The sequence below is a fragment of the Thalassophryne amazonica genome, chromosome 12 (assembly GCF_902500255.1).
Source record: "Thalassophryne amazonica chromosome 12, fThaAma1.1, whole genome shotgun sequence".
Taxonomy (NCBI): Eukaryota; Metazoa; Chordata; class Actinopteri; order Batrachoidiformes; family Batrachoididae; genus Thalassophryne; species Thalassophryne amazonica.
Window position 1 is genome coordinate 59,243,383 of NC_047114.1, and position 15,775 is coordinate 59,259,157.

General features: G+C 39.3%; 1 protein-coding gene across 1 annotated transcript in view; it reads right to left on the reverse strand.

Moving 5' to 3' along the window:
* The window catches only part of LOC117521133 (calsyntenin-2-like), a 604,232-nt gene that overhangs the window by 279,799 nt on the left and 308,658 nt on the right, over positions 1-15,775 (reverse strand). Inside the window, exon 2 of the mRNA XM_034182465.1 lies at positions 15,448-15,570. Within this exon, the coding sequence (XP_034038356.1) occupies positions 15,448-15,570 (123 nt within the window). The remainder of the gene's footprint in view (positions 1-15,447; positions 15,571-15,775) is intronic.

Below are 15,775 nucleotides of genomic sequence, written 5' to 3' on the forward strand. Positions count from 1 at the left end.
AAGAAGAAGAATTTTAAATTCTATTCTAGAATTAACAGGAAGCCAATGAAGAGAGACCAATATGGGTGAGATATGCTCTCTCCTTCTAGTCCCCGTCAGTACTCTAGCTGCAGCATTTTGAATTAACTGAAGGCTTTTTAGGGAACTTTTAGGACAACCTGATAATAATGAATTACAATAGTCCAGCCTAGAGGAAATAAATGCATGAATTAGTTTTTCAGCATCACTCTGAGACAAGACCTTTCTGATTTTAGAGATACTGCGTAAATGCAAAAAAGCAGTCCTACATATTTGTTTAATATGCGCTTTGAATGACATATCCTGATCAAAAATGACTCCAAGATTTCTCACAGTATTACTAGAGGTCAGGGTAATGCCATCCACAGTAAGGATCTGGTTAGACACCATGTTTCTAAGATTTGTGGGGCCAAGTACAATAACTTCAGTTTTATCTGAGTTAAAAGCAGGAAATTAGAGGTCATCCATGTCTTTATGTCTGTAAGACAATCCTGCAGTTTAGCTAATTGGTGTGTGTCCTCTGGCTTCATGGATAGATAAAGCTGGGTATCATCTGCGTAACAATGAAAATTTAAGCAATACCGTCTAATAATACTGCCTAAGGGAAGCATGTATAAAGTGAATAAAATTGGTCCTAGCACAGAACCTTGTGGAACTCCATAATTAACTTTAGTCTGTGAAGAAGATTCCCCATTTACATGAACAAATTGTAATCTATTAGACAAATATGATTCAAACCACCGCAGCACAGTGCCTTTAATACCTATGGCATGCTCTAATCTCTGTAATAAAATTTTATGGTCAACAGTATCAAAAGCAGCACTGAGGTCTAACAGAACAAGCACAGAGATGAGTCCACTGTCCGAGGCCATAAGAAGATCATTTGTAACCTTCACTAATGCTGTTTCTGTACTATGATGAATTCTAAAACCTGACTGAAACTCTTCAAATAGACCATTCCTCTGCAGATGATCAGTTAGCTGTTTTACAACTACCCTTTCAAGAATTTTGAGAGAAAAGGAAGGTTGGAGATTGGCCTATAATTAGCTAAGATAGCTGGGTCAAGTGATGGCTTTTTAAGTAATGGTTTAATTACTGCCACCTTAAAAGCCTGTGGTACATAGCCAACTAACAAAGATAGATTGATCATATTTAAGATCGAAGCATTAAATAATGGTAGGGCTTCCTTGAGCAGCCTGGTAGGAATGGGGGTCTAATAAACATGTTGATGGTTTGGATGAAGTAACTAATGAAAATAACTCAGACAGAACAATCGGAGAGAAAGAGTCTAACCAAATACCGGCATCACTGAAAGCAGCCAAAGATAACGATATGTCTTTGGGATGGTTATGAGTAATTTTTTCTCTAATAGTTAAAATTTTGTTAGCAAAGAAAGTCATGAAGTCATTACTAGTTAAAGTTAATGGAATACTCAGCTCAATAGAGCTCTGACTCTTTGTCAGCCTGGCTACAGTGCTGAAAAGAAACCTGGGGTTGTTCTTATTTTCTTCAATTAGTGATGAGTAGAAAGATGTCCTAGCTTTACGGAGGGCTTTTTTATAGAGCAACAGACTCTTTTTCCAGGCTAAGTGAAGATCTTCTAAATTAGTGAGACGCCATTTCCTCTCCAACTTACGGGTTATCTGCTTTAAGCTACGAGTTTGTGAGTTATACCATGGAGTCAGGCATTAGAGAACATAAAGAAGGAATCATATCCTTAAACCTAGTTACAGCACTTTCTGAAAGACTTCTAGTGTAATGAAACTTATTCCCCACTGCTGGGTAGTCCATCAGAGTAAATGTAAATGTTATTAAGAAATGATCAGACAGAAGGGAGTTTTCAGGGAATACTGTTATGTCTTCTATTTCCATACCATAAGTCAGAACAAGATCTAAGATATGATTAAAGTGGTGGGTGGACTCATTTACTTTTTGAGCAAAGCCAATAGAGTCTAATAATAGATTAAATGCAGTGTTGAGGCTGTCATTCTCAGCATCTGTGTGGATGTTAAAATCGCCCACTATAATTATCTTATCTGAGCTAAGCACTAAGTCAGACAAAAGGTCTGAAAATTCACAGAGAAACTCACAGTAACGACCAGGTGGATGATAGATAATAACAAATAAAACTGGTTTTTGGGACTTCCAATTTGGATGGACAAGACTAAGAGTCAAGCTTTCAAATGAATTAAAGCTCTGTCTGGGTTTTTGATTAATTAATAAGCTGGAATGGAAGATTGCTGCTAATCCTCCGCCCCGGCTCGTGCTAGGAGCATTCTGACAGTTAGTGTGACTCGGGGGTGTTGACTCATTTAAACTAACATATTCATCCTGCTGTAACCAGGTTTCTGTAAGGCAGAATAAATCAATATGTTGATCAATTATTATATCATTTACCAACAGGGACTCAGAAGAGAGAGACCTAATGTTTAATAGACCACATTTAACTGTTTTAGTCTGTGGTGCAGTTGAAGGTGCTATATTATTTTTTATTTTTGAATTTTTATGCTTAAATAGATTTTTGCTGGTTATTGGTAGTCTGGGAGCAGGCATCGTCTCTACGGGGATGGGGTAATGAGGGGATGGCAGGGGGAGAGAAGCTGCAGAGAGGTGTGTAAGACTACAACTCTGCTTCCTGGTCCCAACCCTGGATAGTCACGGTTTGGAGGATTTAAGAAAATTGGCCAGATTTCTAGAAATGAGAGCTGCTCCATCCAAAGTGGGATGGATGCCGTCTCTCCTAACAAGACCAGGTTTTCCCCAGAAGCTTTGCCAATTATCTATGAAGCCCACCTCATTTTTTGGACACCACTCAGCCAGCCAGCAATTCAAGAAGAACATGCGGCTAAACATGTCACTCCCGGTCTGATTGGGGAGGGGCCCAGAGAAAACTACAGAGTCCGACATTGTTTTTGCAAAGTTACACACCGATTTAATGTTAATTTAGTGACCTCCGATTGGCGTAACTGGGTGTCATTACTGCCGACGTGAATTACAATCTTACCAAATTTACGCTTAGCCTTAGCCAGCAGTTTCAAATTTCCTTCAATGTCGCCTGCTCTGCCCCCCGGAAGACAATTGACTATGGTTGCTGGAGTCGCCAATAACCAGAGTTTGATCCTCGGCGGGTGTGTCGTCGAGTGGGGAAAAAACGGTTAGAGATGTGAACGGGTTGGCGGTGTACACAGGGCTTCTGTTTAGGGCTACGCTTCCTCCTCACAGTCACCCAGTCAGCCTGCTTTCCCGGCTGCTCGGGATCTGCCAGGGGGTAACTAATGGCGGCTAAGCTACCTTGGTCCGCACCGACTACAGGGGCCTGGCTAGCTGTAGAATTTTCCACGGTGCGGAGCCGAGTCTCCAATTCGCCCAGCCTGGCCTCCAAAGCTACGAATAAGCTACACTTATTACAAGTACCGTTACTGCTAAAGGAGGCCGAGGAATAACTAACATTTCACACCCAGAACAGAAAAGTGCGGGAGAGACAGGAGAAGCCGCCATGCTAAATCGGCTAAGAGCTAGTAGCTACGCTAAGCTAGCGGATTCCTAAAAACACGCAAAGTGAATAATGTGTAAATAATTTAGAGGTGATTCAGCAGAAGGAGTGCTTTAGTTAAGGCACGTAAAGATTACACTGGGAAACAAATCGTAATCTAGATAACTAGATCAATCTAACTGCGCAGATTAAACAGCTAACAGATACAGAAAAACACCGCTGTGCTCCGGAACAGGAAGTGATACAATACCGCAGTGAGAGCCAACCACCAGTAGAGGCAAGCCAAACCAAAAAGCGTAACCAACAAAGCGTAACCAACCCTACAAAGATTCTACTCTGCTAAATCTTCAAACATTAAAGAACAATATAAGCCAATGAGAGGTAAAGTGGAATGTGCTTCAAGATCAAAATTTTACAGATAACTAACGTGTTTCCCGTGGGGATCCATGGGCTCTAGATTGGGTAGTGTTTATAAATAGGTAGCTGACATTTTTCAATCGCGGTAATAAATTAAGCAAAGCTTGTATAATGAGTTGGAATAGCATGTGCGTCCAGAATGTTTTTAGAACATTAGACCTCAACAATTTTTAGAAGAAGAATTTAACCATTTTATTTCCTGTAATTAAGTAATTTTTTAAAATGTTAAAGCAGCTTGGTAGAAGAAAACAACTGTTGTGATTATTTATTAGAAAGTGGAAGAAACACAAGATGACTGTCAATCTCCCTCGGTCTGGGATTCCATACAAGATCTCACTTTGTGGGGGTAAGGATGATTCTGAGAAAGCTCAGAACTACACAGGAGGACCTGGTCAATGACCTGAAGAGAGCTGGGACCACAGTCACAAAGATTACATTAGTAACACATGATGCTGTCATGGTTTAAAATCCTGCAGGGCAGCAAGGTCCCCCTGCTCAAGCCAGCACATGTCCAGGCCCATCTGAAGTTCACCAGTGACCATCTGGATGATCCAGAGGAGGCATGGGAGAAGGTCCTGTGGTCAGATGAGACCAAAATAGAGCTTTTTGAAATCAACTCCACTTACCATGTTTAGAGGATGAGAAAAACCCCAAGAAAACTATCCCAACCATAAAGCATGGGGGTGGAAACATCATACTCTGGGGGTGCTCTTCTGCAAAGGGGACAGGGCGACTGCACCGTATTGAAGGGAGGATGGATGGGGTCATGTATTGTGAGATTTTGGCAAACAACCTCCTTCCCTCAGTAAGAGCACTGAAGATGGGTCATGGCTGGGTCTTCTAGCATGACAATGACCCCAAACACACAGCCAGGACAACTAAGGAGGGGCTCCATTAAGAAGCATTTCAAGGTCCTGGAGTGGCCTGGCCAGTCTCCAGACCTGAACTCAATAGAAAATCTTTGGAGGGAGCTGAAACTCCAAACCTGAAAGATTTGGAGAAGATCTGTATGGAGGAGTGGACCAAAATCCCTGTTGCAGTGTGTGAAAACTTGGTCAAGAACTACAGGAAATGTCTGACCCCTGTAATGGCAGACAAATGTTTCTGTACCAATTGTTAAGCACACCTACAGATGTGACCACTGCAACAGGGACTGTCACTCTCGGATTGGTCTCTATCGTCACATGAGATGCTGCCCCAATCTACCAGACACAGGATAGGATGAAATTATCCAAGGTCAATCTTGACTGACGGAGGCCAATATGTTAAGCTTTGTTTTTCTAGGGGGTCAAATTCTTATTTTATGCAATAAAATGCAAATTAATTATTTAAAAATCATACAATGTGATTTACTGGATTTTTTTTTTTTTTAGATTCTGTCTCTACGATAACAATTACAGATCTCTCCATTCTTTGTAGGTGGGAAAACCTGCAAAACTGACAGGGGGTCAAATACTTATTTTCCCCACTGTAGATGGTATTGTCATGTTCATCATCATCATCATCATCTATTTTATTTGAGCAGAGGATAAGAAATGCAGAAAAACAGAAAACAGAAAAACTGAAAAACAATTTAACAATAAATTAAGCAATAAATTAAATTCACTATTAACTCAGGTCATTATTTCTGCTCAAAAAGGAGTGGGAAGAAGAAAACGTATTTAATCCCACCCCTTTATTCAAATTTAACATAAAGTACATAGCTGCTTCCCGCCAATTAGATTTTAATAAAAAATTAAGAAAATAATACGTTTAAATACTTGTAATTTCCCACAATAGATACCAACAGCGGCAAGAAAACAATACCAATATGATAAACAAGCAACGATGCACATACCAACAATGGTAAGATATCAACAATACCAGTTACGGTAAAGAAAACAAACATATGATGCACATACCAATAATGGTAAGAAAACAACAATGCCAATTACGGTAAGGAAACAAACATATAAAACACATACCAACAATGATAAGAGAGCAACAATACCAATTACGGTAAAGAACCAAACATATGAAGGGAACAAACATATAATGCACAAACCAACAATTGTGATACAGAGCCATGAGCCATGAATGTAAAATGGCTTTTATTGTTGAGTCTCAATCATTCTGTACCGATCCCAGACCCTCTGTTTATAATGTGACTTGAATTCATGAATATTTTGGCATTGCTTGAGTTTGACATCCAAACCATTCCATAACTTAGCTCCACATACAGACACAAAAAAATTTCCGGGTGGTTCTAACTTTAAATAATGTGAATTTAGCAAAACCTCTAAGATTGTGAGCACACTCTTTGACTGAAAAGAACTTTTGGATGTTACTTGGCAGTGACTTATTAAATACCTTGAAAAGAATCTGTAATGTATAATATTTTACAAGGTCATGAAATTTAAGTAATTTTGATTGCATAAAAAGATTACTGCAATGTTCTAAAAATCCAGCTTTATGTATGATCCTTATTGCTCGTTTTTGCAATATAAATAATGGTTGTATTGAACATTGAGAATTATTACCCCACACTTCAACACAATATGTTAAGTATGAGAGAACTAAGGAGCAATATAATGTACGGAGTGTGTTATGATCAAGAAACTGCTTTACCTTATTCATATTAGAGAGGCTTTTTGAAATTTTCGTTTTTATGTGTCTGATGTGGGCTTTCCATGTTAATTTACTGTCTATTATTACTCCTAAAAATTTGTTTTCAGCTAAATTTTTGATTTGGACACCGTCTATGCTTATTTGTAAATTAGATTTAATCTTATAATTACCAAATATCATTGCTTTTGTTTTATTTAAATTTAGTGATAATTTACTGTCCATCCATTTTTTTTATTTTGTTTAGTTCATCATTTACAGTATTTATAAGTTCATTATAATTGTCACTACTATAGAATATATTTGTATCATCAGCAAATAATATTAGTTTCAGTGATCTGGATGCATTAAAAATGTCATTAATGTACATATTAAACAATTTGGGACCCAACACTGCCCCCTGGGGGACACCACAAGCAACACCAAGATATTCGGATTTGTAGTTTCCCATTTTCACATATTGGACCCTATCTGTAAGATAACTTTTTATCCAATTTGCTGCTACTTCTCTGATACCATAATTCTCTAATTTATTGATTAAAACTGAATGGTTAATTGTATCAAAGGCTTTTTTAAGATCAATGAATATTCCAGCAGCATATCTTTTTCTGTCCAGTGCTTAGTGATTTCTTCTATTGCCTCAATAATAGCCATTGAAGTGGTTCTTTTCTTTCTAAAGCCATATTGACCTTCATTTATTAACTGATATTTTTCTATGAATTTTTCCAAAAGAGAGTCAAACAATTTTTCTAAGATTTTTAAAATTGTGGAAGTAAAGAAATTGGTCTATAATTGGTAAAAATATGTTTATTGTCATTTTTGTAGAGTGGTATAACTTTTGCAATTTTCATTTTTTTCGGAACACATCCATTTTGGAATGACAAATTACAGATATAGGTCAGAGGTTTTGAAATGTTATTTATGACTTTTTGGACTAATACCATGTCTATATTGTGACAGTCTGTAGATAGTTTGTTTCTGCATTTGTTAACAATGTATTTTATTTCCTGTTCATTTGTTGCTGAAAGAAAAATTCAATTTATATTTCTATTTATGGTTTCATTAGACTGCTGAATTCCTGGATTTGGGATTTCAGCAGCCAAGTCGGGGACGACATGTACAAAAAATGTATTGAAATCATTTACTATGTTGTTCATGTTGTAATTATGAACAATTTTTATCAATAAATAGTCTGGATATCTTATATTGGAGGATCCTGGTTTAATTAAGTTATTCAAAATGTTCCAAGTTTCTTTAATGTTGTTTTAATTTTTTTTTGTAAGATTTCATTATAGTACAACTTTTTACTTATTCGGATGACTTCTGTTAATTTGTTTTTATATACTTTATATCTTATTTCAGCTTCTTTTGTTTTTGAATTAATAAATTTGTTATAAAGGCTGTTTTTCTTTTTGCAGGCTTTTAATATTCCTTTGGTTAGCCAAGGACATTTATTATATCTTTTATTTTTATGGTATTCTTTAAGAGGACAATGTTTGTTATACAATGTGCAGAAAATTTTTATGAAATTGCTATATGCACCATCTACATCTGACTCACTGCAGACTGTGTTCCAGTCTTGTGTGTTTAAACTGCTGTTAAAGGCATTTATTGTTTCTTCTGTTCTTATTCGTTTGTGGACTACTTCTCTGTCATATTTAGTTTTTTAAAGTCACAGTCATAAACAATAAAAACAGGTAAGTGATCAGTGATATCACATATGAACAGGCCACTTATAACTTGATTTTCAATAATATTCGTAAAGATATTATCAATTATTGTGGCACTGTGAGATGTTATTCTGCTTGGTTTTATAATTGCTGGATAAAGGGACATACTATACATTGTGTCAGAAAAAGCATCTATTGATTTCTGTTTTTCAGGATTCAAAAGATCTATGTTAAAATCCCCACAGACAAATATGTTTTTAGTACTTATTTCCGAAAACATTTGTTCCATTTGTTCATTAAAAATGTCAATACTTGAACCAGGTGACCGATATACACAACTTACAATAATGTTTCTTTTCTTTTTGTTGTATATTTCGACTGTCAGACATTCCATTACTCCATCTGTTGTTAATGACATACTTTCTACAACCGTAAACTGAATTGTTTTGTGAATATATAATGCAACGCCACCTCCTGTTTTGTTTCTCCTGTTTACATAATGCAACTCATAATCATCTAAATCAAAATCAATACCTTTTTCCTTTTGTAACCAGGATTCTGATATGGCAATAATACTAAATGGTGATATGAACCGTTGCAAATATTCCTTAATAGAGTTAAAATTAGTGTATAAACTTCAGCTGTTGAAATGTATGATTGATAATTTGTCGTCCGAAGTCATGACATTTTTATACTGGTCTTGTGTATAGTAATCACAGTTCATATTTATTGAAACAAGAAGGTTGTTGACCGGGTCAGTTTCATTTTCCTGGTCTTGTATGTTGTGCTCGGTATATTTAAATATTTCCAGTTCCTTTTGTTTAAATTGTAAGATTCTCTGTAGCAGATCTGTATCTTTGTTGTTCCTTGGTGTGGATGTGTTTGTTGTAATGTTCATGGTGGTGTATAGAGTCTCACGTTGTTACCTTTATCTTTCAGTTGTATTTGTCAAGCTCTTCTACATTTCTCACCACCATAACTTTTGCTTCTTCTGGTGTACCATTCAGTTTGATGAGAATCTTACAATTTGTTACCCACGTTTGCTGGATTCCTTGCTGTTTCTTCAGGTATCTTACTTTCTTGGCTATGTCAGTATTCTTTTTGGTAAAGTGATCGTTCATGAATACATTTGTTCCTTTCAGTTTGAATCTTTGCTTCAAAAGTGCCCTTTTGTTTCTTCTGTTGGCAAATCTTACGATGACGGTTGGTCTCTCTCCGGTTTGTCTCAGTGGGTGACACGCCTCAATATGCTCCAGGTCCAGCTCTATCCCTCTACTCTGGAGGTAGGATGCCACCTGTTGCTCCACAGAGAGCGTCTCCTGCTCACTGGGCTCCTCACCATTGCCGACAACCGCACGAGCGTACGAGCACTGCTTAATTTGTATTCGTGAGATGACCACGTCGTTCATACGGGAATGTTGCTCCATTTCCTCCACTCGCCGCTCCAGCTCTGTGATGCGCTGGCTTTTCTCCTCGTTCTGGAGGCGCAGCTGTTTAACCTCCTCCAAAAGTTCCAAGAGCTGTGTCTGCTGCATTTTGACAGCAGACACATCCTCTGCCAGGGAGTCAAGTGACTCTTTCAAGTCTCCGTAATTCAGCTTGGGCGGCATCTTGTTGATAATTCCAACCTCGTAGCGTAGCGTTTACTCCAGGAAAATTGTGTGTTGCAGTGAAATGCGTCCCTGCTGCAGTGAAATGCGCCCCATGTTCGTAATATAATAAGCTTTAAAATGACATAATTTTTTAAAGGTGCCTGCTTTCTTTGACAAAAAACAGAAAGATCTCTGAAAGAATGTGAGCAGGAGAGAAAACTTCCTGAAAACTGAAGGATTTCTTGTCAACTATGAATAAAGGATGACCAAAGTCATCATATTTACAATTTCAATCAAGCTCTGTGCGTGGCTGTGGTAATACAACCCCAGTTCCAATGAAGTTGGGACATTATGTAAAATGTAAATTAAAAACAGAATACAATCATTTGCAAATTCTCTTCAACCTATATTCAGTTGAATACACCACAAACACAAGGTATTTAATGTTCAAACTGATAAACTTTATTGTTTTTGTGCAAATAATTGCTCATTTTGAAATGGATGCCTGCAACACATTTCAAAAAAGCTGGGACAGTGGTATGTTTATCACTGTGTTACATCACCTTTCCTTCTAGCAACACTCAATAAGCATTTGGGAACTGAGGACACTAACTGTTGAAGGTTTGTAGGTGGAATTCTTTCCCATTCTTGCTAGATGTATGACTTCAGTTGTTCAACAGCCCGGGGTGTTGTGGCTGGCGTGCCTGGCTGGCTTTTGTTTGTCTTTTGTTTCTGTCTTTTGGTTTTCCTTCCAGGTGGTGCGCATTTGGGACTGAGTGGCTGTGTGGCTGAGTTATCAGGACCTCACCCTGATCACCTGCGGCTCGTCAGGACTCACAGCTGTGGTGCATCTACATGGATTGGAACATGGTGGCATTTAAGTCTGGAGTACACAGTGTGTATTTGCCAGAGACTCAACCTTGTGACCAGACGGGTGAGATCGTCGTCTCGAGAGCCATCTCATCATCAGTGGATGCAGAGAACGTCCAGGTTTGATGCATGGTCTGTGAAAGAGGAGAGGGTGAGGTCTCACGCTCGTCAGCACATTTCCCGAGGTACGTCAGGTTTTGTGACTAACATTTGTACAGTCAGTAAATGTGGTGTCCCTCACACCTTATTATATTGAGCTGTTATGTTAGTCGTTTTAATCAGCTTCCACTGCAGTGAGTTTGTGAACAGGGTGTTCCATGCCTGTAGGGTGGGAAGCTGATTAGTAATTAAGCCAGGAAGTGTTTGCTGTTTGTACACCTTTGAGCGGTCTCTCTGTGTGTGGAGTGTGGACTCACATGATGATTTCTTCATTCACAGACTCGGTTTGTCGCGGCCACCTGGGGGGTGTCGGCGGGGTCCTTGGGTCCGAACTGGTTCTGGCTCCGGACCGTTAGCGCTGCTGGGAGCGCACCGCAATCCACCACGCCAGACCACGCACTCTTATATTTATCACATCACTGTTATGTTTATTAAACTCTGTTATCCTTTGTACCGTGCTCTGCTTATTTTATACTGGGTCCTTCAAACGCTGGTCGGTTCTCCGGGCTGCGTCCGACACATAACACGGGGTCTCTGTTGTCATATTTTGGGCTTCATAATGTGCCACACATTTTCAATGGGTGACAGGTCTGGACTGCAGGTAGGTCAGGCTAGTACCCGCACTCTTTTACAACAAAGTTCCGCTGCTGTAACATGTGCAGAATGTGGCTTGGCATTATCTTGCTGAAATAAGCAGCACCATCCTTGAAAAAGCCATTGCTTGGATGGCAGCATGTGTTGCTCCAAAACATGGATGTACCTTTCAGCATTGATGGTGCCATCACAGATGTGTAAGTTGCCCATGCCATGGGCACTAACACACCCCCATACATTACAGATACTGGCTTTTGAACTTTGCGTTGGTAACGATGTGGATGGTCTTTTACCTCTTTTGGCCGGAGGACACAACATCCATGATTTCCAAAAACAATTTGAAATGTGGACTCATCAGACCACAGCACACTTTTCCACTTTGCATCTGTCCATTTCAAATGAGCTCAGGCCCAGAGAAGGCGGTGGCATTTCTGGATGTTGTTTGATGTATGGCTGTCACTTTGCATTTTAGAATTTTAACTTGCACTTATAGATGTAGCGATGAACTGTGTTAACTGACAATGGTTTTCTGTATTGTTCCTGAGCCCGCGGGGTAAGATCCTTTACACAATGATGTCGATTTTTAATGCAGTGCCGCCTGAGGGATCGAAGGTCACGGGCATTCAATCTTGGTTTTCGGCCTTGCCCTTACGTGTAGAAATTTCTCCAGATTCTATGAATCTTCTGATTATATTATGGACTGTAGATGATGGAATCCCTAAATTCCTTGTAATTGAACATTGAGAAACATTGTTCCTAAACTGTTTGAATATTTTTTCATGCAGTTGTTCACAAAGTGGTGATCCTCGCCCCATCTTTGCTTGTGAATGGTTGTGCCTTTTGGGGATGCTCCTTTTATACCCAATCATGACACTCACCTGTTTCCAATTAACCTTTTCACCTGTGGAATGTTCCAAACAGGTGTTCTTTGAGAATTCATCAACTTTCCCAGTCTTTTGTTGCCCCTGTCCCAGCTTTTTTGAAATGTGTTGCAGGCATCCATTTCAAAATGAGCAGATATTTGCACAAAACAAAAACGTCTATCAGTTTGAACATTAAATATCTTGTCTTTGTGGTGTATTCAATTGAATGTAGGTTGACGAGGATTTGCAAATCATTGTATTCTGTTTTTATTTACATTTCACACAACACCCCAACTTCATTGGAATTGGGGCTATAGTTGTAAATCTCCTGCTCATCGGTTAGAGAGGAATGTTTGAAATGGTTCTAAGACGTGCACGTGCAAAGTGAAGGCACTGCCGTTCACAAGCACAAACATACTCTGTATGGTGGAACCAGGCAGGTCAGCCGGTTGAGACAAATGAAATCCATGTGTATAAAAATGTCTGTAATCTCTAAGTGGTTCAAGCAATATTTCTGATAAACCCCTTGAATTAAAGCAGAATATTTACATTACAAATACAATTACTTACAAAAGCAGTCACTATCCAAATACCGATGAATCTGACTGTGTATGTGGATATGACAGTCTGTGGTTTTTACACCTTAAATTCTGATTCCAGTGGTTTCACACTGGGTCAAGGGCAGAAGCATTTAGTTACTATTTAGAGCACCTCACATCTAACACTGAAAAAGGCAAAATTACAGCTGAGGCATTCTAACAAAGGCGCACACACACAAAAGGGAAAGAGAGGGAAGAAAGTAGCTGAGCATCAGTTTTCCATGGTTGTCAGTGTCACGATTAATAGAAGCCATTTTGCTATAATGAGCTGTTAAGTGTTCGCTGCCAAAAACCCTTTTTGTTTAGCTTTGAGCCAAAGACTACTTTGTCTAATTATAACAGCTCCCTCTATTTCTCCTTCCTGTCACTGTCAGCTGTACCTGCCTGATGGCTATCTGAGTTCAGCTCCTGTTAGACAACATAATCAGCACTTCAAACAATCATCTGGAGAGTTTTACAGAAATATCATACTGTCATTGTTCTCTCATTTGACTCAAATAGACAATGTAGGGGTTCATTCACCACCATGCTCCCAGTACACATTTTAAATCAAGCCATTATAATATAATCATGTTTCTCAAACACATGAGTAGCAACCAAAAAAATGTTGCCCTGCTGCTATTATCCATGCCTGGAAAAAAGCCACCCTCATGCAGTCATGTACTTTCTTGCAATAGTTGAAACTTTTATCAAAACACACACTTCCATAAGAGTATTTTCAAATTTCTACTTAAAATTGTGGAATTTGGAATGTAATGGAAACCTGCCTATTGAAATATGAAGAATTTCAACAATTACATTTGTCAAAACACAAACAGGACATCATAGGAATATAAATTTTACATCGTCATTTCCAGCACCCTTGCGTTCTTATGAGTTTGTCATTTTAAGTAACACAACAATAAAACAACAGTGTAGAAAATATTTTAATCACTGTTAAGCTATTCTAAATAATGACAGAAAAAATGCTCCATAAATCTTTAAGAGATGCTTCACATTAAGGGAAATAACACAGCATTTGGCCAGAATACACAAAAGGGTGGCCTCATCAATTTTGTCCTATTGTGTGCAATTACCACAGTGACCAGCACAAAGTATTTAAGCATCCACATCTTGGCGCCTAACTGTGTGTGCCTGTCTGGGTCTGTCGGTATGCTGTATGTATGAGGGCTGTCAATAAAGTATAGGTCCTTTTTATTTTTTCAAAAACTATATGGATTTCATTCATATGTTTTTTACGTCAGACATGCTTGAACCCTCGTGTGCATGCGTGAGTTTTTCCACGCCTGTCGGTGACGTCATCCGCCTGTGAGCACTCCTTGTGGGAGGAGGAGTCCAGCCCCTCGTCGGAATTCCTTTGTCTGAGAAGTTGCTGAGAGACTGGCGCTTTATTTGATCAAAATTTTTTCTAAACCTGTGAGGCACATCGAAGTGGACACGGTTCGAAAAATTAAGCTGGTTTTCGGTGAAAATTTTAACAGCTGATGAGAGATTTTGAGGTGATACTGTTGCTTTAAGGACTTCCCACGCAGTGGGACGTCGCACAGCGCTCCCAGGCGCCGTCGTCAGCCTGTTTCAAGCTGAAAACCTCCACATTTCAGGCTCTATTGATCCAGGACGTCGAGAGAACAGAGAAGTTTCAGAAGAAGTCGGTTTCAGCATTTTATCCAGATATTCCACTGTTAAAGGAGATTTTTTTAATGAAAGACGTGCAGACGGGTCCGCGTGTCGGGACGCAGCTGGCGCGGTGCGGCGGCACAGGAAAAACACCTCCGTGTTGATAACCATTTGTAAAATCCAGGTGGCTTTTGATGGCTTTCAGTGGAGTGAGTATATGAGAAATTGTTTAACAGTTGGGCATGTTCCAACTTGTCCTTAAGGCTTCCAACAGAGGTGTTTTTCCTGTGGCGGAGCGTCGCAGTGGCTGCGAGCCAACGCTGCAATCTGTCCGCACGTCTTTCAATAAAAAAATCTCCTTTAACAGTGGAATATCCGGATAAAATGCTGAAACCGACTTCTTCTGAAACTTCTCTGTTCTCTCACGACGTCCTGGATCAATAGAGCCTGAAATGTGGAGGTTTTCAGCTTGAAACAAGCTGACGACGGCGCCTGGGAGCGCTGCGTGACGTCCCACTGCGTGGGAAGTCCTTAAAGCGACAGTATCACCTCAAAATCTCTCATCAGCCGTTAAAATTTTCACCGAAAACCAGCTTAATTTTTCGAACCGTGTCCACTTCGATGTGCCTCACAGGTTTAGAAAAAATTGTGATCAAACAAAGCGCCAGTCTCTCAGCAACTTCTCAGACAAAGGAATTCCGACGAGGGGCTGGACGACTCCTCCCACAAGGAGTGCTCACAGGTGAATGATGTCACCGACAGGCGTGGAAAAACGCATGCGCACGAGGGTTCAAGCATGTCTGACGTAAAAACATATGAATGAAATCCATATAGTTTTTGAAAAAAATAAAAAGGACCTATACTTTATTGACAGACCTCGTATATGTGAGTGTGCACAAAGATGGTAAAGACAACACACAAAGTAATCTTCAGTGGTTTTGCATTTCCTACCAGCAAAGGGGACGGGAGCGTCCTTGTCGAGAGCAACCAGAGGAGGGTCCAACAGAACCGTGTCCATGTTCTCTATAATCACACCGTGATAAGACGTTTCTATCCATGGTTTGTGCTTGTTGACTGTTAAAGAGCAGGAACAGGACATGAAAAAGAGGAGGAGAGGAAAGGGGCAAAAGAAACAACAGGAATGTTATTCTCTTACTTTTCATGTTTACTTTTTACTTGCATGTTAAAACATTACAATAGTGAACAACATGATGTCACTTTTTACCTGATTTACAATAATGTATATAAAAAGCAGAACCAAATGCAAGGAACTCTGAAA